Consider the following 25,660-nt stretch of genomic DNA (forward strand, 5'->3'; position numbering starts at 1 on the left):
TTCCGGTTTATCCGTGCATCTGTCCGTAGCAAACATAACAAATTTGGGTGGCAGTTTTCTCAGCAACTACTCATCGCAGATGCTTGAAATTTTAACATATTCTTTGTTTAGGCATGCCATATGTTGGGATTCATTTTTGTACAAATCCGACGTCAACTTCCTGATTATCACTGTGTCTGTTCATAACTGAACTTGTGTATTCACATCAGAGCGGGGGTGTTATTGGCTCACAGACTTCTTGTTATTTTACCTGGCAATATCCAGCTTCCTTACGTTTAAGTTGTAAGAAATTGAAAAAAAATGAAAGAAAATGCTATTAATGAGTTTGTTTATTATTTTTATTTCACGGGGATTCACTACAATGACTGTAGTCACAATATGAATTTACTGTAAAATGATAATAGCTAGTCTGTAAACATATGTGAATTGAAACGATAGAATAAGAATAAACGCCAAATGCAAGATCATTAATGAATTGATTTACTCCACCATGTACACATACATCTCACATGTATACTTTTATCAATAAATTTGCAAATAAACTCCGAAACACCTGCACCAGAGGCACACTAGGTATGGCGTAAACTACATACATACTTAGATTTCACTCGCAATGTAAATATCGTAAATTTAATTAAAAGTCTACTTACATTTTCGATAAACAATCCTGAAAGAGCAAAAAAAGAGAGTAAGGTGGTGGTTACAGCTGTCGAATCTAAGTTACTTTTTGGCAATATTTAATGAAACAGACAACAAGAAATCGGTTATTATTTCATAAAACTTTATTAATGAATCATTCAACCAAAACCCGATTTAAATGATAAAAAAAAAAGTTGTGATAACTGATTAATTAAGAAAAACAACATGTACAAATCGCTTTCGTCATTCACCCGATCTTAATCTTGACAGAAATTTCTGGAACATCATATGGCATTAAATAACTCTTCATCAAAACTGAACACAATAGAAATTTGAGTATTTCCCATAAAGAAGCAAACAAACCTATTCAAAAAATCACAAGAACGATTATGTTGCAAAATGTTTCAATTCTACAGCTTACGTTTTCGTCGCTATACAACTTGATATTCATGCAATTCTGTTAATGTTTGTGCTTATGTACGTGACGTCAGTATCAATCTGAAGGAATTCCATTTTTCATTAAGAACAGAGTCATTCAAGGAACATTGCAGTGTATGGGTCTCCTGTTATATGGTATATTAAATGATCTGCTCTCTTGAAAAAGAAAAATACAGAAAACCCTCCCTCTAAAAGTCTTTCTTGTGAAATTGAAATTTACAGAAGTCGGAGGGTGCCAGGAAGAAAAAGTATTTTATCTGGCGACCGCCAGAAAAGTTTCTGGCGACCGCCACATAAATAACTGGCGGCAGCCAAATAATTTTCTGGTGGCCGCCAGATAACTAATATATTTCCAAGGAAAAGCCAGATTCTTTTGAAAGGACAAGGTATGGTAACGGCCAAATCTGACCCCTTATTTGATGTAAAAATTAGAACACAGTTAAAACTGTGATAGTGTGTAGTTAAGAACTTTAAATGATGCTTGTTTTAAAACCAGCAATAATTTTGATTCAGAAATTATATAGAGGCCACAAGAGGGTGCAGAAGTGAGACATTTTCCAGAACATCCTCAATTCTGGTTGGATTTCGTCAAATTTGAGATACTTTTTCACTTTGGAAAATATAGAGCACAAGCTTGCCTATCTGAGATTTTTATACAAAAGATGCATCTGATACTAGTGTATGAAATATGTAAATTTGGTAGATAGGCAAGCTTGTGCTCTATCTTTTCTGAAACAAAATGTGCTGTAAAATTGATGAAAATTTGCATAAAATTGAGAAAATTCGGAAATTTGCATATTTTCTGACCTTCCTGTGACCTCTGTGTATCCCATACCTTAGAACCAATACTTATTTTGTGGCAGGGGTGACAAGATGTTTTTATTGATAGACTGTTGCATCATTCTAAAAGACACCCCAAACCAGGGGCCAAAAAGGGGTCTTAGCCTATCTTGTCCTTTAAGTTAAAAGCCACATTCTTTTGAAATTTAAGTTAAATAATCCAAAAAGACGTCGAAAAAGTGGCTTTATGCATTTGTATAAAAAAATATGGATAAATAAATTTTAGAATTTAAAGCGATACCTTTTGAAATAACAGCCATTTACTTTTTATGATATTACTTCCTTTATTGCAAACAAATCATGCAATATGATTACAATATTGCAGAAAATTATCAAAACACTTACGTGGGTATTGTTTATGTAAAGTATGTGAAAGTATATAAAACGTAATAACAGTGTCATCAATTTAAAGGCAACAATGATAGAAGAGCCTTACCGGTATAACTGTTGACCTTTCGTTTGAAGTAAAAGATGGCCTAATTACATTTATTAATTAAGATAAACAACATAAGCAACATATTTTTAATAGAAATAACTGGGAAAACATTCAGTGGTTGTAAACATATCATGATAAATAAAACAACCATACCATGTTTTCAAAATTGCTACAGTAACCATAAAATATTTTTCATTTACTGAATTTATAAATGTCCTTATTTTTAGTTAGTCCATGTGATTATTTTTAATTCAACATTGATTATATATTATTAACAAGTCAACTTATAACCATTGAAAATATTCTCTAAAACAGTTATGTTTGGAGATTTTTTAAAAGAACGACTTTCATGATTGAATTTCGTGAAGTCCAAATATCCATTTATAATATGTATGGAAATCCGTGAAGTCCAAATATCCAATTATAATATGTCTGAAGTAGACAAGACTTATTCATACATACTTTATTTCTTTTGACAAATTATCAAGTGCATTTTGGTGTAAATGATAACTCATGTGCAAAGTTTTACTTCATTGCATTTGTATACTGCCCATAATGGAAATCAATAGAAAGTTTAAATACACACAAGCATAATATATAGTATTTAATCAGAAGGCATCTACATTGTACAAATTTTATGGTAAGTGACAATGTTTTTGCCAAAGATTTTTGTTCATCTATCAGGCTTCTAACATCTTGTTCTTCAACAATAAGTAGCAACTATTTCTTTGCCTAGCAAAAAATATCTAAATTGAGAATTTATAAAAATCATCCTTTGGTCTGCCCGAAATTTCAACTTTTTCCAAAGCTTTTAAAGTAAAACACATCTATTAGACACTTCAAACCTATAGAACATGGATACTCTTTTCCTAATACTAAGGTACATTTTTGACCGTAACTAAAAGTCATTTTGTTAATGTGAAGGTCACGAGTTTCGGAATGGTAAATTTCTTGCTTTAAGTTATGCATTCATACCTGGCACAAAGGTAACTTAATATCAATAAATCCTGACTCTTAGACAAGGCCTGCAAGTAACTTTCATAGTCACAGAAAATTTGAAATTCTTCTTTTCCAGAACTTTGAAATGGAGTATCTTTTGAAGAATTTACTTTAACGGACTTTTGATCTCGAATACTGTTCGTTATCTCCACATATTTCATTGTTACAGGAATGGCTTTGTCAAAAGCGATCAAAACCCCGCCTAAGCAAGATAGTAGCAAAGGGTATAGTTACTATAGTAGTAAAGAGATGTAGAAAAAATGTTAACACTTACAAGATTCATTTTTAACGTAACTCTCCTCAACGAATCGAAGATGACATTATGCTACCATTGCCGTTGTCCTGCCGGTTAAAGTTTAAGTAACAGGTTTATTCCAAAATAAACGAAAACCCTACCTAAAACAAACTTTCAGTGATGTTGAATATAGGAATGTACACTATCATACTTGCTTCTGATGCTGCATCTGGCGTTTTATTTTCTAAATTGAACAGTTTAAAGGATTTGGAGCAGATTTCTTTCCCCCAATAAAGCCTAGTCTGACCAAACTTGAGAAAAGAAAGGAAATTCGATTAAGGGTGCACACTGCTAGATATGCTTAGCTTGCTGCATCGGACAGGTTTTTTTTTCGAACTATTGATTAAGTAAAGATTTTAAAGCTGATGCGTCCCATACAAATAAGGATGAGCCCTCATATTCTGACGTTAACTTACCATGAATGCTGACAAAATTTTCAGATGACTGTGTCTTCAAAGTCTATTCCCAAGTATTTGTAGGTCTTTCCCATAAAAAACGCACATAAATATAATGTTGCATCTACAATGTTATAAGAATACCTAAATTGATATGAGACTCTTTTTCAGTGATAGAAACACAAGGTAGCCATAGTATTGTTGGCTTGAATTTTATAGGACTTGTGCATGTTACTTAAGTCACTGTGACTATCCACGACACATGTGTACTTATGACACAGATACATTCATATAGATGTTGGTCTTCAAATTGGAAGGATGCACATGTACAAGTTCTTGTCTTCCATGTATTAATCTGAAGAGCAGGATTCTTTACAAGTTCACTGAATAGACATCAGCACATTATGAAATCTTATGAATAAGCAACAACAGGGAGTATTACTTGTCGATCAATTGTGATCAAAACAATATACTATTATTTTTTCTATTCTTAGATACAGTGCCAGTGTACGTACGAAATGCCAAAGTCACGTGCAAAAAGTGTTGGCAACTTTGACGATATTGGCTTTCCAGAAACAGATATAAATCTAGTTGTAGAAGATCAGAAAATTCACGTAAACAAAGTTGTCCTTTCCCAGCATTCTACAGTATTCAACGCCATGTTTTCCGGTAGATTTAAAGAAAGTACTCAAAGGAAGATAACACTGGAGAACAAAAAGGCTACAGATTTTGTTGCGTTTCTTCAATGTTTTTATCCAAATATGAAGCACGCAATAACAGGTAGAAATTTGATGTATGTTTAAACATCAAAATAAAAATTTTATCCCGTTGATCATTAGATTCTTTTAATATACTCAAGATAAAATATAACTCTTACAAAACATATACTTGGATGAAGAGAAGTTAGATCTTCAAGATAAACCTAGGACCAATATTGGTTGTCTTGTTCATGCAACTGTCTGAAACTTCATAAGAATATCAGGGAAATGGACAATATTATAAATTACCTCATCCCAATAAATACTAGTATTTTTAATCAATAGCTATATCACTATCATCTATCTCTATATCGTCTAGGTCCTTTTGCTTTCTATTACGCATCTCCAGAGTTTTCAATCTGTTTTCGGCTATAGCAAGTCGTGTTTTAGGATCTATTCTTAAGTATTTCGAAGCAATATTTTTGTCAATCGTTTCTGTAAAACCATCTGACAGGAAACCTTCTCTTTCGAACTTTTTCCGGTTAAGAAGATCGGAATCTACATCGGCACAAAATTTCGCTGCTGTGTCTAGAAACTTTTGTAGATCATATTTTTCGGCTGCTAGGATGAAATCCAGTAGTGATGTCACTCTTATACTTGTTCCTGGTTTACACATACTTGTCATAAACTCCTCACAATCAGCAACAAGAGGTGACTGGTACTCGTGTGCCAAAGGAAGTACTTGTAATACATTGTGTTCTGAAAGAAAATCATAATCACTATGCTATCGTCTCATGATCAATTCAGATGGGGGACGTCTTTCAATTTACATAAAACTATTGTATTCTAGTTTGAAGCGGAACAAGTGATCCTTTGATCAGTTTCTTATTCAAATTTCAGTGCAGACTTTTCCAGATAAAAACAAAATTTATTCATCAGATACATGTGTCAACGTGCATTCGACTGCGAATTTCAATTCGGTACTGAATCTTTAAGTCATCAAAGTTTTTAAATTTTTAAAACATCCATTAATTTTTATTTCTCTTTTCTGTTGTAACTTGAATTGCCATAGTAAACCTTATCATTGATTTGTAAATATCTTTAGGTATGAAAAATGAGATATGAAATTAAAACATCCTTTAAAACCTCATACTTACTGATCTATTTTGTGAACTTTATATGATCTAGAAAATGTCATTTAAAGGTAAGGATATAAAAGTACTAAATAAATATAGCTGAAAAGTTTGAAACTTTTCTGTACATCAGTCTAAGTAACATTTTAGGATATCTTCCCGAATTGTAAAACTGTGTACAGCTTTACTACATCTATGTATGACAAAAGTTTTCAAATTATCCTAATTCATTTGGCACACACTACATTTAATTGGTTGAACATTACTCTTTGTTTGGCATTACAATTAAAATAATAATTTTTCTGGGGGGGGGGGGGGGTCTTCCCTCTTCTGGGACCCTATTAACTGTTAATTGACACAATGTATTCTACTACTGAAGTATTTCTTTTTTTCTTTTTCTTTCAATGGAACACATGATATTAAAAAGGTATCCCCTGTGTTAACATGGTGTATATTTGTAAAGTAAGGTTTTTTTATATACAGGTACAAAACTGTAGTTCTCTGGAAAATTAAATTCGGACATTTTACCTGAGATCTAATGTTCAATAAGCATTAAAATTTGTGTAAATAAAGAATGAATAAAATATTTAAAATTATGAGTCCCCCTTAATGTCTCTTGATCATGAGCTAAACTTTAGCTAAAGCAACCGCAAACATACATATTAAGAATTATTATAAAACTCCAATCCGATATCAATATATAACATAATTTTAGAAACTCTGTCTGCTGTTGAAAGACATGTTCGTTTATAATATTAATCTCACATTCTCTATGTTTATACTAGGTATTTTAATTTCGTCAACCAACAATCCACCGTTCATAAATTATTAAACAGTTATTTCAGTATATTCTTAGAAAAATAATGCTATGGTTTTAGAGACAAATAAGTTGAATATTACACGAAAAAATAATAGCAAATAAAGATACGTGAAGTACTTATTTTAAATAGGAATACCCTCTCTAGCGAGGCATCCTTCCATTAGTTTAATTAGGACTGTGTCCCCATTTTATCTTTTATTGAGGAAAGATCCGAGTTTCTTTTATGAGAAAGACAAAAAGTATCATTTTTAAAAATCTTGAACATTTTCTTACCTTATTCTGTGATCTTTAAACCTCAATATTAATAGTGTTTTTTTTTTAATTTTAGGCCATTAGGAGTACTGATACTAAATTGCATTAAAAAGCCCAAAGAAAACTAAAGTTATCATCTTGAAAGTTCTTTTTGCAGTGTATGAAATTCTGCATTTTACTTTTGATTTCGACCTGAAAATCAATAGAGGTTTTTTTTTTTAACCAAAGAGAGTTGTAAAGAAATAAAACTTGCAATAGATCACAACCTTTGAAATCTTCCGGAAACGAACGTGGTAGACACAGACAGAATATCTTAATTTCTTACTCTAACCTGTGACAGTTTAACTTCAAAATCAATAGTGTTTTTTTAGGCTTTAGGGAACTGTGATATTAGATTTCATTGTTAAAGCTCCAAGACATTTTAGATTAATTTATCCGGAAACGAAAAATTTAAAGACAGACAGAATGATACACAGACATACAGATGGACGAATGAACAATCTCAAATTATTATTATCAATTCCAGTGAAGTGTACCGTTTTGCATTACGTCACAACCTATTTCGACAGCTGCGCTCAAGATAAATAGTACATGTACACGCCTCCTAACCGCAAGCTTTATGTTTCTTGTTTGTGTTTTTTTCTTAAATAGTCTGTTGCAAGAGCAACCAATCAGGGATAAGGAGAAACTACCAATCATAATGCTTGCAGTTAGGAGGCGTGTACTATTTGCATTCTAGTATTTACATTATGTACTATTTATTGGAATTGATAATATCCCAAAGTTTCGGTGAAAGCGGGAACAAAAAGAGGTTAACGAATCTTGATGGCATATCCTAAGTTTTAGTTTTCTTAGGCTTTAACCAAGTAAGTCCCACCTGCGAATGGAACTCTCCACTCCTGTGACATAATTTGGCATTTGATAAAATGTTGAAGCTTCCAGATTTAAAATTGTATAAAATGTTATTAAAGTTTTGATGACTACAAGTACTTATCAGCGGAATTAGAGAAAAAATTAAAAAAAATTTACACAAAGGTGATTTGAGATATATATTATCTACATTATCATCCTGTTAACTTTTAGGCTACTCAGTGCATGTTCAGGAGTAAATACTCATGTTTTGAAGTATCTCATGACTTCAGATACTAACCTACCTACCCTGTATAGTAATTGAACAAAATTAACATTTAGGGAGCAGGGTCAAAACCCCTAAAAACTACAAATCCCATTTTGACCATACTTGTTTTGCGTTTCTGTCCCAAATACGAATTAATTTAAAAGTTATCCTGATGAATGAACTTGCTATAAATGTAGATCCATTTTCGAAAAAAAAAATTAAGTAAATCTTAATCAATCTGTTAGTGATGATTCGTTAAGGAATATAAACTAACAGAGATATATTTATGTTTCATAATACATATAGATGTTGAAAATTTGTAGCAAGTGCATTACCAAGCAACTTTAAGTCTACCCAAAGCATAAATGCATTAATAATGCATCAAGGGATGCATACTAAAAGAATATTTACTAATGTTTGTGGTAAGTAATATACACCAGACAAAATTGCTTACGCAATAGAAAAATAGTCAAAGAAAATAGTCTTTTAAACTTTTTAGAACTTGTTTATGATGTTTTCGATATATACTGAAAGGAAAAAAACGCAGGGTAACAAAATATGCGAAAATGTTTTGACTGCATAACCAAAAATTATAAAAGTTGGTCAGTGGGATATCTTGGTTACTGTGCACAACTTTACGTTAGTGTTCCTCTCACTCGCGCATGCGTGCGTCGTTTGCCTATTTTTTTTCCCCCGCATGTTAACCCCCGTCCCAATGCTGACAGGGTTTTTCAAGATTTTCTTGCAAACAATTACATTTATCCACTGGACTGGTCTCCGTAAAGTCCATCTTTTTCGCATCAAACATCTTTGGGACTACGTGGACGATAGGGTTCAAAATGCCAAGCTGGTCTCAATCAACTAAGGACTACCTTCTCGGAAGGGTTGAATAATATCCCTAGTAGAAGCATAAACACACTGATGAACTCCATACATAGGAGAATCAAGGCTGCGACAGATGCGCGAGGGAGACATGTGAGATAATGAGAATTTTCATTTTTCACTTTTGGGGGGTAGCGTCATATGAGTTTCAATATCTCATGAATAATTGGGGAATATCAAATAAGAATTTGATTACATTTTTATTAAAAATGATTTTTAGTGTTAGATAGGAATACTGGAAAATACGTCTGAAAAATATAACCTTATTTCACTTAAAAAGTCCACCCTGCGTTTTTTTTTCCTTTCAGTATATAAATATGTTAACAAAGTAAAAGATTAGGCACATAAATGCCTTAATTAATCAATAACTACAATGTTAACTGAGCCGTAACCATTTAATATGCAATGAAAATGGGTGTTTACACTTTTTGGAGGAATAAATTCCTTACGGTTTCAGAGAAGTAGCGATAACAGGGATTATAGTGAAAGGAGCAATAATTTATTTTTGTTCTTTATAATTGTACTAATCAAAACCTCAGAAAAAAAATTACACCGCATGCGGCGTTTGCCCCTAGATAAGCAGATAGTATGGTGTTGCAGGTTGCTCCTTTAGAGAACAATAGCAATAAATAAATAAATAAATAAATAAATTTAAAAAAAAAAATAAAAAAATAAAAAAAAAAAATATATATATATATATATATATATATATATATATATATATATATATATATATATATAAATAAAATAATTTAAAGATTATTCTTTTTTCTTATGAAAAATTGTTGCAAGTGGATTAACAATCATGAAAATGTTTTTTAGATAGATAGCAACTGCATTAACTAGTCATCACATGAAATTTCAAAACTGTTCCACAAAACTAAGGCAAAATTGGGGAAACCAGGAAGTGGAATCGGTATGGATACCAAGGCACTGGATAGTCGCTTGATTTTTTATTTGATTTTCAACTACTCAAAGAGACTGATTCTGTTCAAACCTCCCGGACCACCCTTGGCAATCAACATCTTCATATCTGGGCAAAGCAGTGCGTAAGTGGAAAATTCGTTTTCGGGCAAGAAGGTCATTTAAGGGTCTTTCATAACACTAAGACATTTGTCAATTCCACTTTATTGGGATGCCATATTAGATGCACTAGTGCCGATTAGGCAAATGTTCAATTTAACAACCGATAATAACAAGCTTTAAGTGGTGCGTTAGCACTTTTATCTAGTAGGCCTATTTATCTATTAATTTTATTCGTTGAGTTGAGCTTTGTAATCATTGTATGCTAAATAGAACTGTTGAGATTATATCAGTTACACATAAGTACGACGCAATTACATACCTGTACACTTCATTGGTCTTCATTTAGGTGGGACGCATTAATTACATTGTATTGCATGTATCAATTAATCTGTAGAGTATGACTGTCGGAAAATCATTGAACAAACCTCAACGCAGTCATAATAAAATTAAAATGTTTTAAGCTACTCTTAGATACAACGTATGAAAGAGCAGAGGCAGAAAGTATGGATTGTGATGACGATATTGGATTTCCAGCAACAGATGTAACTTTAGTTGTAGAAGATAAGAAAATTCACGTAAACAAAGCTGTTCTTTCCCAGCATTCACCAGTGTTTAATGCCATGTTTTCTGGAAGCTTTAAAGAAAGCAGTACAATAGTCATAACGCTGGATAACAAAAAGGCTAAGGACTTCGTTGCTTTTCTCGGATGTTTTTATCCAAACATGAATCATACACTAACAAGTAATGTATGCTGTATATACGATTTTCCTTCAAAAATAAGTTCTCTCATTTGAAATGATCACTGTTTCTATTACGATATTTTTTTTAAACTTTTTTCTTTCAGAGGAAAATGTGTTACAGATATTACCTTTGGCACACGAGTACCAATCCTCCGTGGTTAGTAATTGTGAAAAATTCATGCAAAGTATGTGTTGCCGAGAAACAAATCTGACAGTGACAACACTACTGGATTTCATTCTAGCAGCCGAAAAATATGACCTAAAGAAGTTTCTAGACACGGCGGCGAAGTTCTGTGGCGAAGTAGATTTCGATCTTCTCAAGGGAAAATCGTTTGATAGAAAACAGTTTTACAAGAATGTCAACTATAAAGAAACGATTGACGAAAAAATCTCATCAAAATACTCAAGAATTGATCCTGAAACTCGTCTTGCTATAGCAGAAAACAGACTAAAAACTCTTGAGATGCGTAATAGAAAGATAAAGAACGGAGACTCAATAGAAAATACTGATATAGACATATATTTAGTTTCATATGATTTTTTTCCTTAAGAAAAACCTCAAACAATTTTTAAGCTGACGCAAAAATCTACTCTTGAGGTATTTCTATCAATTTTTTTTTTCAGTATAGCACATTATGCAAAGGTACTTAAAAATTGCTATCTTAAAACAGTATTTAAAATTGCTGTGTGTCTAAAAATGTCTGAAATTAAATTTTGAACTTTTAAAAAAGTTTGAATTGTCATAGCGCAATATTTCGCGCTGCATACATGTACTGAGGAGTAATTTTACACCTTTAAATGATTTAACAAACTTATCAGATTGAAAATATTATTATTTTTAAGTTGATTATTACAAGTAAACAAAATTGGGTCTTTTTTTCTCAAATTTTATATTACATGGTTTATTTGATTTATTTTACTTTCATGATATAAATTTTCTGTTATAGAATTGTAAAATTTACAGCCAGTTCTTTTTATTTGCTTGTGTTTTGCACAGTACTTCCTTTGTTTTGTTTTGTTTTTTTATTTTGTTTGTTTAATGTGCTTTCGAGAATTTTTCACTCTTAAAGAGAAGCTGCCATTTGACAATGAGTGAAAGATTGCAAACTTAGACCTGTACTAGGCACTTAGGACCTTGAGCAGTTAGGGAACTTTTTAGGGCTAGCACCTATTGTATCACTGGACCTCCGTTTATACAGTCTCAATTGAAGGACCCGTCTCCACTACCCACATTGGGATTCAAACCGGCGATGTAAGGATAGCTCCATACACCGCGACTTAAGGACAGAAGCTCTAACCACTGCGCCGCGCAGGTGACTTGAAATTTTGTCAATGGGTACACTTCATTACCACACTTAAGAATTTTTAAAAGTCTTATTGAATTCCGACTACAGCTTGCAGACTGAATGAATTACACAATTTATATTGAATAGAAGTCATACTTAATTATACACTATACTCAGACTACATAATTATATTGAATAGAGCTTACATTCTGTGTCATCGATATGATCAAAGGCATATTTATGTTTGTAGCGGTAAAGTGTTTTAATCTCCAATCGTCTTATAAGTAAGATAAAGTGGTAATGAGCAACCCAAATTTAGAAGAAAAAAAAGTAGCGGTAATAAGTTTGAATTTTTTGCAATGAAGCGGTTATGGTGAACTACCATTTTTCCTTTTCATAGTGGGGTAACAAAAATTGCTAGTGAAATGCTGAAAATTTAGAATTGTGCTCAGGGCTTTAGGTATTGAGCAGTGAGAAATTTGTTTTGCACCAGCCCCCGAAGGACCGGTCTCCAAGTCCCGTAGTGGGATTCAAACCCACGAGGCTAGGATCTTCTCCTTACTCCACGACTAAATCTTACCACTGCGTTACACGGATGTTTCCCTGAATGTAACTGGTGCAATGACCTGTTACAATGATAAGTCTTATGACACGTTTGACATATCAGCATAAACAGCATATACATGTACAGCATATATAGATAACTCTTAATGATCATTCGTCTGTATGCAATATTCTGCATGTCTGTCCAGTTTAATCTTACATGTATGACAGATATTCTATAAAATAAAATACACTTCAACTGTCAAGGTAGTCCCACATTATTTTCTACAAATGTTTTGAAGAGCAAGCGATCGATATTTATGAAAGAGAAGAACATTTACGTAGCGTTCTTTAGTCTGAGGAAAATACTATCTATTTAAGGAATGAAGCTTATTTTACCTATGTTATACGATATCACGTAACTTGGGACAGTTTACGCTTTATAAACCGCGAAGTACTTACTTCTAAAAATTATGACAATCTTGAAACATTGGAATAAATTGAAACAATAGATTAGGACTTAAAGCAGGGGCATGTACTTCTATTATTACAAATAATAGCAAACAAATTTAAAAAAAAATAATTATATAAATTATAGAAGAATATTGTAGAGAATGAGTTATTTTGCGGGTGAGTATTTCATTCAATTTCATAAACTGACGAATTAGAGAAGTTTCTGATTTTGTGTTGAACCAATTTTGAATTAACTTATTCAAACCACGCCTTGAAAGTTTGGGGGTTAAAAGGTTCGTTTGTTGATACATCAGTTCTTTTAGATACGTACTTTCTATCATATTGTGACATCTAGAGTCCAAAGACAATCTCCAAAATTTGCATAATAAAAAGTTGCCACATTTTTCAGACTATTATAATATTTTTTTTCATTTATTTAAAAAAATCGTTGTTTATTTTCCGTTTCTGTTGAGCAATTTCAAATTGCAAACCACGGCATTTCAATGGATGGACGTTTATTTAAAAAAAACCCTACATAGCTTTAAGGTATGAGAAGTTGAGATAAGCTTATGCATTACCCATGGTGTCAGCGTTGAGATTAAAACTTTTTGGGAGCAAGTTCATTCCGATAGCGTCGCCCGCGTGGCTAGAACGTTCGCACTAGAGACGCGGAGTAAGGAGTTGATCCTTACATCGCGGGTTCGAATCCCACTGTGGGACGTGGAGACCGGTCCATCGGATGAGACCGTATAAACCAAGGTCCCGTAACGCAGTAGGTGCTGGCACGAAAAAGATCCCTCACTGCTCAATGGCCCTGAGTGCCGAGTACAGGTCAAAATTTGCATCTCTCCACCGGCAAGTGGTGGCGTCTCCATATGAGTGAAAAATTCTCGAGAGGGGCGTTAAACAATAAACAAACAAACATATCCGATAGCTGGTCCAAACTTGCATTCACCTTGCATCTAGGATTGCACACTACCAGTCCTACTAAGGGTATTTCATTATCTTACCAACATTTTCCGGATGGAGTGACTATGTAAAAAAGTTTATGGGGGAAGGCATTCTCACATCTAACTAAAACTTCTACCCTGATTAAAATTGTATGAATGATGCATTTTTGAGAAGCACTCTACCAGGCCTGTTTCAGGTTCTGCATTTGACGTATTTTTAATGGGGTCCATTCCAAAAGAAACTGCAGGGTCTTTTCTGACTAAAGATTGCATGTCTGGTGTATCCTAGGGATCACATTACAAGACTTCGGATGCTACAGCTAACCTACATTTTACAGATGAGTGACCCTGTTATAATTTTCGGATAAGTCTTTCCCAAGTAACTGAGTCCTATTAGGACCAAACTTGCTGGGATACTAGTAATTCATTTAGGGATGAACACGATTAGACATGCCGTGAATGCTACAATTGATAACGGAATAGATTAAAGTTTTTGAGCTCATCTATATTGAAGTAATTATAGACACTACTCGGAATAAAGTTACTTGGCTAATGCATCTATGGATGCACACTACTAAACAGTTTTCGAATGATGTATGTATCTGACCCACATTTTTACAATGATTGTACACATTGTTTTGAAGTACCTCAATTCCAAAGTAATTATACATCCTCATTGGTCCAAACTTGTATGGATGTTGTCTGTTGATACACTTCAAGACCTGCTTTATGTACTGCGTCTATTATATAAAAAGTTTTTGAGCATGTTTTTCATTCCAAATGAATTATAAATCCAACCAAGACCAAACTTGTATGCTTGTTGAATTTATCTTTTAGGAATACATACTACCAGAACATTCATTTGGTGTGAGACTTTGACTCACGTATAAAAATCGTTTGTCGATCTAATCTTGGTAAATGTACCCGTGTTTTATGTAGAGATCTTGTATATATTATATGTATTTATCTGAAGAGGAAGACTCTAAGTTGTTCCTTAAACGGACCAGAACAATCCTGGAATCGTATGAACTAAAGCAGATACAGATACTATTATTATCAATTGTTATACATTTTTTTCTTTTAGATATAGGTAACATACAACATGTCAGAGTCAGAGAGTCTTGGCGACTTTGATGATATTGGATTTCCAGAAACAGATGATGCTCTAGTTGTAGAAAATACGAAAATTCACGTTAACAAAGCTGTCCTTTCCCATCATTCACTAGTATTTAGCACCATGTTTTCTGGAAGCTTCAAAGAAAGCACTGCAAGAGAGATCACACTTGACAACAAGAAAGCTAAGGATGTTGTTGAGTTTCTTAGATGTTTTTTTTCCAAACATGATGTCTGCAATTACAGGTAAATTGGGCTCTTTTTGTTATTGTCAAAATAATCTAATATTTGTTTCTGTGTCTTTTAATTGTTTTATAAACTTCAGATAAAAAAAAAATATGCGACAATTTGAAAGATGCTGGTTTATCTTTAAAGCATATTCGTGTTTTATTAAAATGTTACTTACATGTATTTTAGCGTAATAGTATGTTTTTAATAATATTTTAATGTTTCAAAGAACTCTGATCTATTGATTTTAATTCAGAAATTTTGCAAAAATTCCCATATTTTATTTCTATATCAAATGTAATCTTCTTCCAAAGAAACTTAAATTCCAACTGATATATTTTTGTTGCTGATCAAATTCATATACTGCAAGGTTAACAAAGGAATCGCAGTCTAGTGTTAAACAGTTGACTTAAACCAAAGCAAATACCACCTTACCAGAAGCGCTATTAATACTTTTTCATAAATAAATTCGATAAATTTATCAGTTTAGATAAAATTATTGTAGCAAATTGTAAATAATATTCTTCAGAACACAATGTACTGCAGATACTTCCTTTGGCACACGATTACCAGTCTCCTCTTGTTGATAATTGCGAGAAGTTCATGACAGACGTGTAAACCAGGAACTGGTCTGACAGTGTCGACATTATTGGATTACATCATAGCAGCCGAAAAATATGACCTGGCATTGTTTATAGACACGGCGGTGAAATTTTGTGCATTCCTGGATTTTGATCTTCTCAAATTGAAAAAAGATTGAAATAGCACAGTCTACAGATTTTGGTTCCATGTTTGGTAATTATACTCCTAAACATACAGAAACAGTTGACAAAAAATCGCTTTGAAATACTCAATAATAGATCCTAAAACTCGACTTGCTATAGCTGAAAATAGACTGCAATCGCTGGAGATGCTTAATAGAAAAACGAAGAAGAGATTCGTCAGATGATAGGGATATAGCATTACAATTATATTAGGAATGACTCTAATTCTTGGCCAAATTATTCGAGTATAACCTGGTTTGGGTCAGTTTACGCTTTATAATCCGCGAAGCGGATTATAAAACAGCGTAAACTGACCCAAACCAGGTTATACTCGAATAATTTGGCCAAGAATTAGAGTCATTCCTTATAATTTAATTTTAAAATCATTAAATAACTATGGGTGTAAAATTTCGTTGCTTTTTATTAGTTCAAATTTGCCGCTCAATAATACAACCATAGTAACGGAAGTAACGGAAGTGATGGGAAGCGAGGGGAGGTAAAAACTGATACATAGGCCTAGCAGCCTTGTTGTTTGTTTACATGTGGTAAGATCGAATTATTGTTTGAAGTTAAAGATACATTTATTAAATCTGGAATTTTCCATGAATCCCGAGGACTGGAAATGACAGGATTGTATGGATACAGATGATTCAGCTGGTTGTCAGGGGGGTGTGTCCCCATACCAAACCAGGTTATACAGAAATAATTTGTGTTCCTTTTTGGATATTAACCAATCAGAGGCTAGAATACAAACAAAATTAAATTATATAAATATATTTTTGGAAAAAAAAACTTTCTGGCCCTTTTCAAGTAAAAACATTAAACTAAACTCTTACAACGTCTTCTACTCTTACAGTATTTCTAGCATATATATTTTTTTCAATGGAACACATAATTTATAGGTACAAAAGTGATAAATCTCATAGATGATCACTATTACAGTATCTGGAACTTCTGTTTCTCTTACAATATTTTTTAAATAAGTAATAAAATGGTAATAAAATTTTATTCTACAATGTTTAAATGTAAACACTACCGATATTTTACTTAAAACACCTACTTAGAACTGTAATGATTTGATGGGTCCCAGCTGATTATGACCAAATTGTAAGCCAAATTGTAAGTAGATTAAAAAAAAATAAAAAAAATGATTACTGACTTTTTATTTAATTGAAATGGGAAATTCAATCTTGTACACAATTTTTTCCCTATATAATTCTTATCTCTGAATTTTTGAAACAGATTTTCGTAGATTTTAGCCTTAAAATATGATAGACAATGCAACGCCACCCGAATTGTATCATTATCATGCAAATGGGGACGTTTCTGTTTGTTATATAATATCGAAAAACATTTTCTTTTAATGGCTGTTATAAAAACTTCAAATATAAATTTCATTTATTGCAATCTATTTAGGATTGAGAAGGTGAAGTAAAATGACCTTTTTGCAATCAAATGGGTTTTTTCTTTTATCCATTATAGTGAGCTGTTTGGAAAGACATGTGTACGTGATGAAAATTTTTAAATTCTATGAATTAAACAAGAACATATTTGAGTCCTTAAAGGCTTTTGAAGCATATGAAAATAAATCGTATATTGAGTCCAAACAATGACAAACGGAAAAAACTAAACATTTCATGAAAGCTTGAATGTTCTTTCCAACTTCATCACCAGACTGTGCTTATGCAGTTTGCTACAATACAAAATACAGACCAACATTGATTAGGAAGTGATACTGAACCATCTAACTCATCCTATGAAATAAACCCACTTCTCTGAGGAAATCAGGAATTCTTTTTAAAATTTTTTCTTAGTTTTTAGTTTTGTATTTCCATCCCATACCCTATGAATGGACGAAATAACTCTAAAGTTTTATTTATCAATAAAATCTTATGGACCAGCCCTACCCTCCAATTGCTCACAAAATTTCATTCAACAATATAAACAAATAACAGGAATAAACATTAAAAATCGTCTTGCTATACTGAAAACAGAGTGAAAACTCTAGAAATAGGGAACAGAAGGAAAAGTAACGGAGAATCAACGTATCATAGCGATGTACACATACATGTACAACCATGTGAATATCCTTATAAGAATAACCTCCAATAGTATTTAAAATGACACAAAAAATCTACTCGAGAGATATTTTTTTTAATCTTTTTTTTTTCAAAAGAAAAAATATTTAAAGGTAATAATGTGGTAAATCTTAAAAGTTGACAAGTATAGTGAGTATAGTGGGAAAAGTATATTTATCACATGTTTACCCTTTATCCCGTGGATATCATTCATTGGATATTTTTTCATATCCCACCGTGCTGTGACGTCACAATGGGTTGTGCGTGAAAGTGATGAAGTAAAATAATGTGGATTCATACGAGAATAAGTAATGCAACATACAGTTTTTCATAATAAATGTAGAAGCAATTACTTTTATTTTTTCACAGTCGAAAAGTACTTTTTAAAATTTCTCAATCACCAAAACCCGCATGCCTTTTTCTACTCCCTTCGGAAAGAAATTTATTTTTAAAGTAAGCAATGTCACTACACTACACTGAGCCGAAAAACTGTTTTAAAATGGTCTCCTCCAAGAAGATGAAAATGAGGGCGTTTGTAAAAACTGCGATTCGTTACAAAAATCGCTGAAGAATCCATCTGAAAGATTTGGTTTTGATATCTGGAAAGACAGGCCTTAAAACAATACAGTGTTCAGATGGATTAAGAAATCCAACAATGGAAATGGAGTGTTAAAAGATTGCAGTCGAACTGGTTGATCAAAATCTGTAGGTACACCAAAAACATTTCGATACTGTGACCAAAATGATATTTATAAATGCCAGATTTACAGTGAAAGAATTATTAAGACATTAAACAATTCATCATCACAGTCTATAGATTTCTGACAAATGAAATATGAATCTAAAAATATTTCTTTATCAGACGGTGTCTTATTTCCTTACACATGGCTAAGAGGAAAGATACGTTAAATGTGTCAATGGTCTAGCAAAAAATAAATATTATTACAAAAAGGTATGCTAAACTTGGGCAATAGGTGTTAAAAGATTGGTACATTTTTTACAGCCAAAAAGGAAGAACAATAATAAGAAGTGGAACCAGGGAGAAAGCTGTCGTTTTATTATTGCAAAGAAAAGTCAGAGCTCCAAACATTTTTATACAGGTTTTCTCATTAGTCAAGAGGTCCGTAATACATGAACCTACACAAGGTAGGAAAATCAATGGATGTTTTTATGTTGAAATTGCATCGAGAAAAGTTCTTCAGTTTTTCTGTGAGGGAAGTCCAAATACCGGTCCCGGAGTTAATTTTCTTGTGTCTTACAACGCTGCTGCAAATAAGCATGGAGATGTAAACGAAATATTTTGAAGAAAAGAACTTTTACGCGGAGCTTATAATTAGCCATCCTCCATATTCTAAGTCATTGTGAGATTTTTTTAAATTCCAAAAACTCAAGAAAAAAATCAAAAGACGACTTTACAATTCAATGTATGTCATTGAGAGTTTTATTTATTAGTGTCTTTTGGGCGTCCCTAAAGATGAGCATGCTGAGGTTTCTGGTCATGGGTATAAAAACATTAGACATGTATTAAGGTTAACAGGGAATACTTTGAGTAATCATAAATATGAAGAAACTGCTTCTTGTGCTTTTCTTATTTTAAGATCGCATTTTGCATTATTATTGAACGACACTCGTATATAAAAAATTTCTAGAACATAGTAATGTTTAAAACATGTGATAAAAAGAATCTCCCATGATTTGTGGTTGGATATGATTTTTATCCAACCACAGATCATGGAAGATCCTATATATACACCTTTAAAGTACTTTAAAACAATTTATCAAATTAAAGAGAAATCATAGATTAAAAATTAATTATTGTTAAAGCGATTGATTTTCGGACCATTTTTCAATTTATGAAAAGGTAGGTGTTTGTGTTGAAAATAAACTGAAGATCTTGAGAAGGGAGTAAAAAATGATATGAAAGAAAAGTATAAAATGTATATGTATATTTTCTTAAATTCTTGACGAAGGATTTTAGAATCTCTAAGTTATAGCCAATAGTGGATTTTATATGTTTGCTTTTTCTGATTTTGTTATTTTTATTTTTATAATCTTAAATGATACATCGTAACGCTCTCCTTGTTATGTCTCTCTAGTGTTTTTTTTTTCTTTTCCAAAAAGATCAGACATGCAAGCAATCGATATCAATGAAAAGGAACGACAATTAAGCCATACTCTTTAGTCTGCAGGAGACATAGTTTCTTCAAAGGTTCATTTTAATTTCTCTTCGACAAGTTAACGTGTACAGGTTGTCTTTAATGGATAATCTTATGCAAACTTTAAATTTGATTCATCTCTATGCCTTTATGAGAAATTAAACAGACATTTAAATACGTGCATACATGTGTGACATATACAAAGCGTATTTATAAAAGGCATAATTATATCTACATTGCACACTCCGAAGGTAAGTGACAATATCCTAGTTTTCCTGCCCACGAAATCACTTTTTTTGTCTATAATCCGCTGTATATCTGTCTGACATTTCGTACCTTAGCACAACGTTCTTCATCTTAATGTTTGAATTCAACAATATGAAAACTTTATACTTGTATAAAGAATATTAGCTATGGCTAAATATTATGGTTTGGTTGGAACCCAAGGTCATCTAGATCTTGTCAAAGAGAAGGCCACGTGTATTGAAAGTGCAAGATTCTTGTCTACTTAATAAATTTTCATTTTGATTTTAAAAGTCTACTGTCCTGTTTTATGACTAGGTTTGCAGTTTGTCATCAAAAACAGCTGATAAATAGTTATTACCAATACCTTTCAATTGATTAAACTTTTTTTTTGCTAGACTTAACAAAAAATGACATCTTCGGTACCTTCTGAGAAAACTTAACAATGCCGACAATGAAAGCAACAAAATAATATTATTTATTTCATCTTTGATACAGTACTAGTGAACGTATGAAATGCAAAAGTCACGTGGGCAACGATATTGGCTTTCCAGAAACAGATGTAACTCTAGTTGTAGAAGATCAGAAAATTCACGTTAACAAAGTTGTCCTTTCCCAGCATTCTGCAGTATTCAACTCCATGTTTTCCGGTAGATTTAAAGAAAGCACTCAAAGGGAGATAACACTGGAAAACAAAAAGGTTAAAGATTTTGTTGAGTTTCTTCGATGTTTTTATCCAAATATGCAGCACACAATAACAGGTAATTTGTAAATATTAAACAAAAGATTTATTTCCTTAATTATTAGATTTATAACTCTTATATAATATATACTTGTATGAAAAGAAGTTAGATTTTCAAGGTTAAACTATAGGGGCTGTTTGTTTCCAAAAGGACGCACATGCAACCGTCTGAATCTTCATAAAAATCTCAGAAAAATGGTCTTTTCGCACAATATCATGAATTACCTTATTCCCATGAATATTTTAATCAATATTTAAGCAAACAAACAGTAATATTCATCCAATAAAATTTAGTGTGTACCAAATGAATGAGGACAGCTTGAAAGGGTTTGTAGTAAAGCTAAACACAGTTAAACGATTCGGGATAGATATCGTTAAAATGTTACCTAGACTGAAGTACAGAAAAGTTTTCAAACATTTCAGCTATATTTATTCAGCTCTTTAATAAGATTTATGTAAATGACATTCTCTAGATTATATTAAGTTCACAAAATAGGTCAATAAGCATGATGTTTTAAAGGATGTTAAAGAATTTCATACCTAAAGATATTTACAAATCAATGATAAGGTTTACTACGGCAATTCAAGCTACAATAGAAATAAGAAATCAAACTTAGTTAATGTTATAATGAATTAAAAACTTTGATGACTTAATGATGCAGTACCGAATTTCAATTATCAGCCGAATTCACGTTGATATCTGATAAATAAATTTTGTTTTTTTATTTAGAAAAGTCTGCACTGATATGTGAATAAGAAAACTGATCAAAAGATCACTTGTTCCGCTTCAAATTAAAACACAACAAATAGTTTTATGTAAATGGAAAGACGTCCCCCGTCTGATCATTAGACGATGACATATTGATTATGATTCTCTTTCAGAAAACAATGTACTACAAGTACTACCTTTGGCACATGAGTACCAGTCTCCTCTTGTTGCTGATTGTGAGGAGTTTATGATAAGCATGTGTAAACCAGAAACAAGTCTTACCGTGACCATATTACTAGATTACATCCTAGTAGCCGAAAAATATGATCTACAAAAGTTTCTAGACACAGCAGCGAAATTTTGTGCCGATGTGGATTTCGATCTTCTCAACGGGAAAAAGTTTGAAAAAGACAATGCATTAGAGTGGGGTATGATACCAGTTGGTTATACTTCTAAACAAACAGAAACGGTTGACAAAAACATCGCTTTAAAATACCTAAGAATAGATCCTAAAACTCGTCTTCTTATAGCCGAAAACAGATTGTAAACTCTGGAGATGCGTAATAGAAAAATACAGAAGGGAGTCGTCTTGACAGATGATACTGATATAGCATTACAATTACAATAACAATTTTTTTGGAGAGATCTTCCTTCTTCTGGGACCCTATTAACGGTTAATTCAACTTAATTGGCACAATGTGCCTACTATTGAAGTATTTATTTTTTCTTTTTCTTTCAATGGAGCACATTATTTAAGAGATACCCCCTGTGTTAACATGGTGCATACTTGTAAAGGTAGAATTTTCATATAAAGGTGTAAAACTGTAGTTTTCTGGAAAATAAAATTTGGACATTTTACCAGAGATCTAATGTTCATCAAGCATTATAGATGTATGTAAATAAATATGTATGTAAAAAAAAATAAAGAATAAACTATTCAAAAATATGAAACCCCTCTTGATCGTAAGCTATATCTTAGCTAATGCAAACGCGAACATACATTAGAATTATTGTAAAACTCCAATCTAATCTCAATATATATTTAAAAAAAAATTGTAACTGCTAAATGAATGACATGTTCGTTAATGATATTAATTTCACATTTCCCCTGTTTATATTTTGATTTCGTCAATCAACAATCCAACGTTCATTCATTTAAAGCTATTTCAGTATATTCTCAGAATAATCTGTTTATGGTTTTAGAGACAAAAAAGGTGAATATTACACAAGAAATTAATAGCAAATAAAGATACGTTAAGTACTTCTTATTTTAAATAGGAATAAATTCTCTAGCGAGGCATCCTTCCATTAGTTGAAGAAAGACTGTATCCCCTTTCAATCTTTTATCTTGAGGAAAGATCTGAGAGACAAAAAGTATCATTTCCACCTTGAAACTCTTTTGTACATTTAATGTAAAGATGTATTCATATGCAAAACAAGTTTATTCTCGAGATTTGTACCGCTTAAGGAAAAAGGAGGATGGAAGAACTGAAAAAATATACAGGAGAAAGAAAAAAGTAATCGTCTGGAAATATTTTTTGCATTGTATGGTTTTCTGATCTGGACTTTTGATCTCTTGACTTCAGAATTAATAAAAGTCTTTGTGAAATCATATTGACTAATTTTAATTTTAAGGAAATCAAAGAGAACTAAAGTTTTCGGCTGAAAACCAATTTTGCAATATGTTAATTTCTCACTTTGACCTTTGACTTTTGACCCCAAAATCAATAGAGGTCTTTTTAAGCCACAGAGAATTATGATATAAATTTCATTACATAAGCTCAAACGCTTTCTGAGATATCGTCTGGAAACGAAAGTATTACACAATGACAGTGTCTTGCCTTGACCTGTGATCTTTAAACCTCAATATTAATATTGGTCTTTTTATATAAGGTCATAAGGAGGGAGTTGTGATATTAAATTTCATTGAAAAGCTCAATGAAAACTAAAGTTATCTTGAAACTCCTTTTTGCAATGCATGAAATTATGAACTTTACCTTTGACTTTTGACCTCAAAATCAGTAGAGGTTTTTTTTAAACCAAGAGAGTTGTGTTATAAAATTATAGGCTTTTTAAGATATCTTCCGGTAAAAAAATGTTAGACACAGACAGGATGTCTGAATTTCTTACCTTAATCTGTGACAGTTTAACCTAAACATTGACAGTGGTCTTTTTAGGCTATAGGGAGCTGTGATATTAAAGTTCATTGCAAAAGCTAGAAGACTTTTTGAGATTAAACGAAATGCAGACGGAATGATACACATACAGACGGACGAAAGGACCAAAACCCAAATTAATATCCCACAGTTTCAGTGAAAACGGGGATAAAAAGAAGTTAATGAGTCTTGACGGAATATCATGAGTTTTAGTTTACATGTTCTATAACCAAGTCAGTCCGATCTGCGATTGGAACTCTCGACTTATGTCACATTTGATATAATATACTAGTATATACATGTATATTAATACTAAGCTTGGGTCTGAGGCCATATTTCAAACGATGTGGGCAAAAATGTGTTGATGAATTTCTTTCATACCGCATATCAATAGAAATTTTAGAGAACTTAGAACAAAATATCAATAATTCAAACAGAATTCAATTTAAGGTAAACGGGGTAACCCTACGAGGGGTTATCAAAAAGTTCGTGGACCAGCTCCATAAAATTAAAACCGCTTAATGAGATACATCAATGAATTTCTACACATTTAATTAGCATCATCATCTTTTCTATCTATACAACAAACTATAATCATGTTTTGTTTTTGTTTTTTTTTATAAATTGTTAATGTTTTAGTAAGCAATAGTTTGTCAAGACGGCGCAACCTCAAACATGACGTATTTTCTACCGAATGTAACTGAGAAAAACTCTTTTGGATATGAGCATTTGTGTCATCCAAAGAATCCCGTTCATTCACTCATGTGGTATACACAATACGTTGTATTTCCACTATGGAAGAGTTATACTTCTTAGTGCGCTCTTTTGTGAAAAAGTCGGAAAATGTACAAATCTCGCGGGATTACTGGGACAAACATAACATAAACATGTAAACAAATGTTGAATGTCGATGAACCTAAGAAAATTTAAATGAAATATTTTATTGTTGTGCACTTTATATACATCAAGAGTAGGAATGACAGCGATATCAATTTATATCTATAATTGTTGATCGTATATATCTATTTATCGTATGGTACATCTAAATACAATATACTTGCCTCGGAAATGTCGTATTTTTTATTAATGGATGATAAATTTAGGGTCCTCGCTCTCTTACATATGTCTTTTAGTTCTTCTACTCTTAATTGGAATGACAAATACATTTAACATTTAAAATTGGATTGAGATTGGCATTTTTTGTATTATCCGCAACGCCATGCTGTCCCAGTCAGACGACCAAACGCGCCTCTAATTTTGAAGAGTTCACTAATGGAAATAAAACGTATTGGTCCATAAAATGTTCAATTTGTACTTCATTCTGTAAGTTCTATAAAATCTTATCGTAAATTTTATATGGAATGTCCAAACAATAAAGGGGTTCAAATTGACGTCAAAAAGGGGGAGGTTGTCTTTGTCTAAAATTCTATAAAATTTCACTTCAGGAAAAACTGACATCGACTTAGGAAATGTTTAAACGCGCTACAGAGACATAAAATATAAATGCATCCAGAGTATTTGTTATCAAA

The 25,660-nt window shown here is 32.2% G+C and overlaps 2 protein-coding genes across 3 annotated transcripts in view; both read left to right on the forward strand.

Moving 5' to 3' along the window:
* The window catches only part of LOC133175534 (large ribosomal subunit protein eL36-like), a 415,093-nt gene that overhangs the window by 216,565 nt on the left and 172,868 nt on the right, over positions 1–25,660 (forward strand). The gene's annotated exons all lie outside the window — the stretch shown is intronic.
* Positions 10,473–22,782, forward strand: LOC133175523 (BTB and MATH domain-containing protein 38-like). The gene is made up of 2 exons (XM_061310643.1): positions 10,473–10,711; positions 22,149–22,782. Exons 1-2 carry the CDS (start codon positions 10,474–10,476, stop codon positions 22,520–22,522), a joined length of 612 nt encoding a protein of 203 aa, XP_061166627.1. The 5' UTR covers position 10,473; the 3' UTR covers positions 22,523–22,782.

Source organism: Saccostrea echinata, unplaced genomic scaffold (assembly GCF_033153115.1).
Source record: "Saccostrea echinata isolate AGI-Se365-2 ecotype Australia unplaced genomic scaffold, CSIRO_AGI_Sech_v1 ptg000002l, whole genome shotgun sequence".
NCBI classification, from domain to species: domain Eukaryota; kingdom Metazoa; phylum Mollusca; class Bivalvia; order Ostreida; family Ostreidae; genus Saccostrea; species Saccostrea echinata.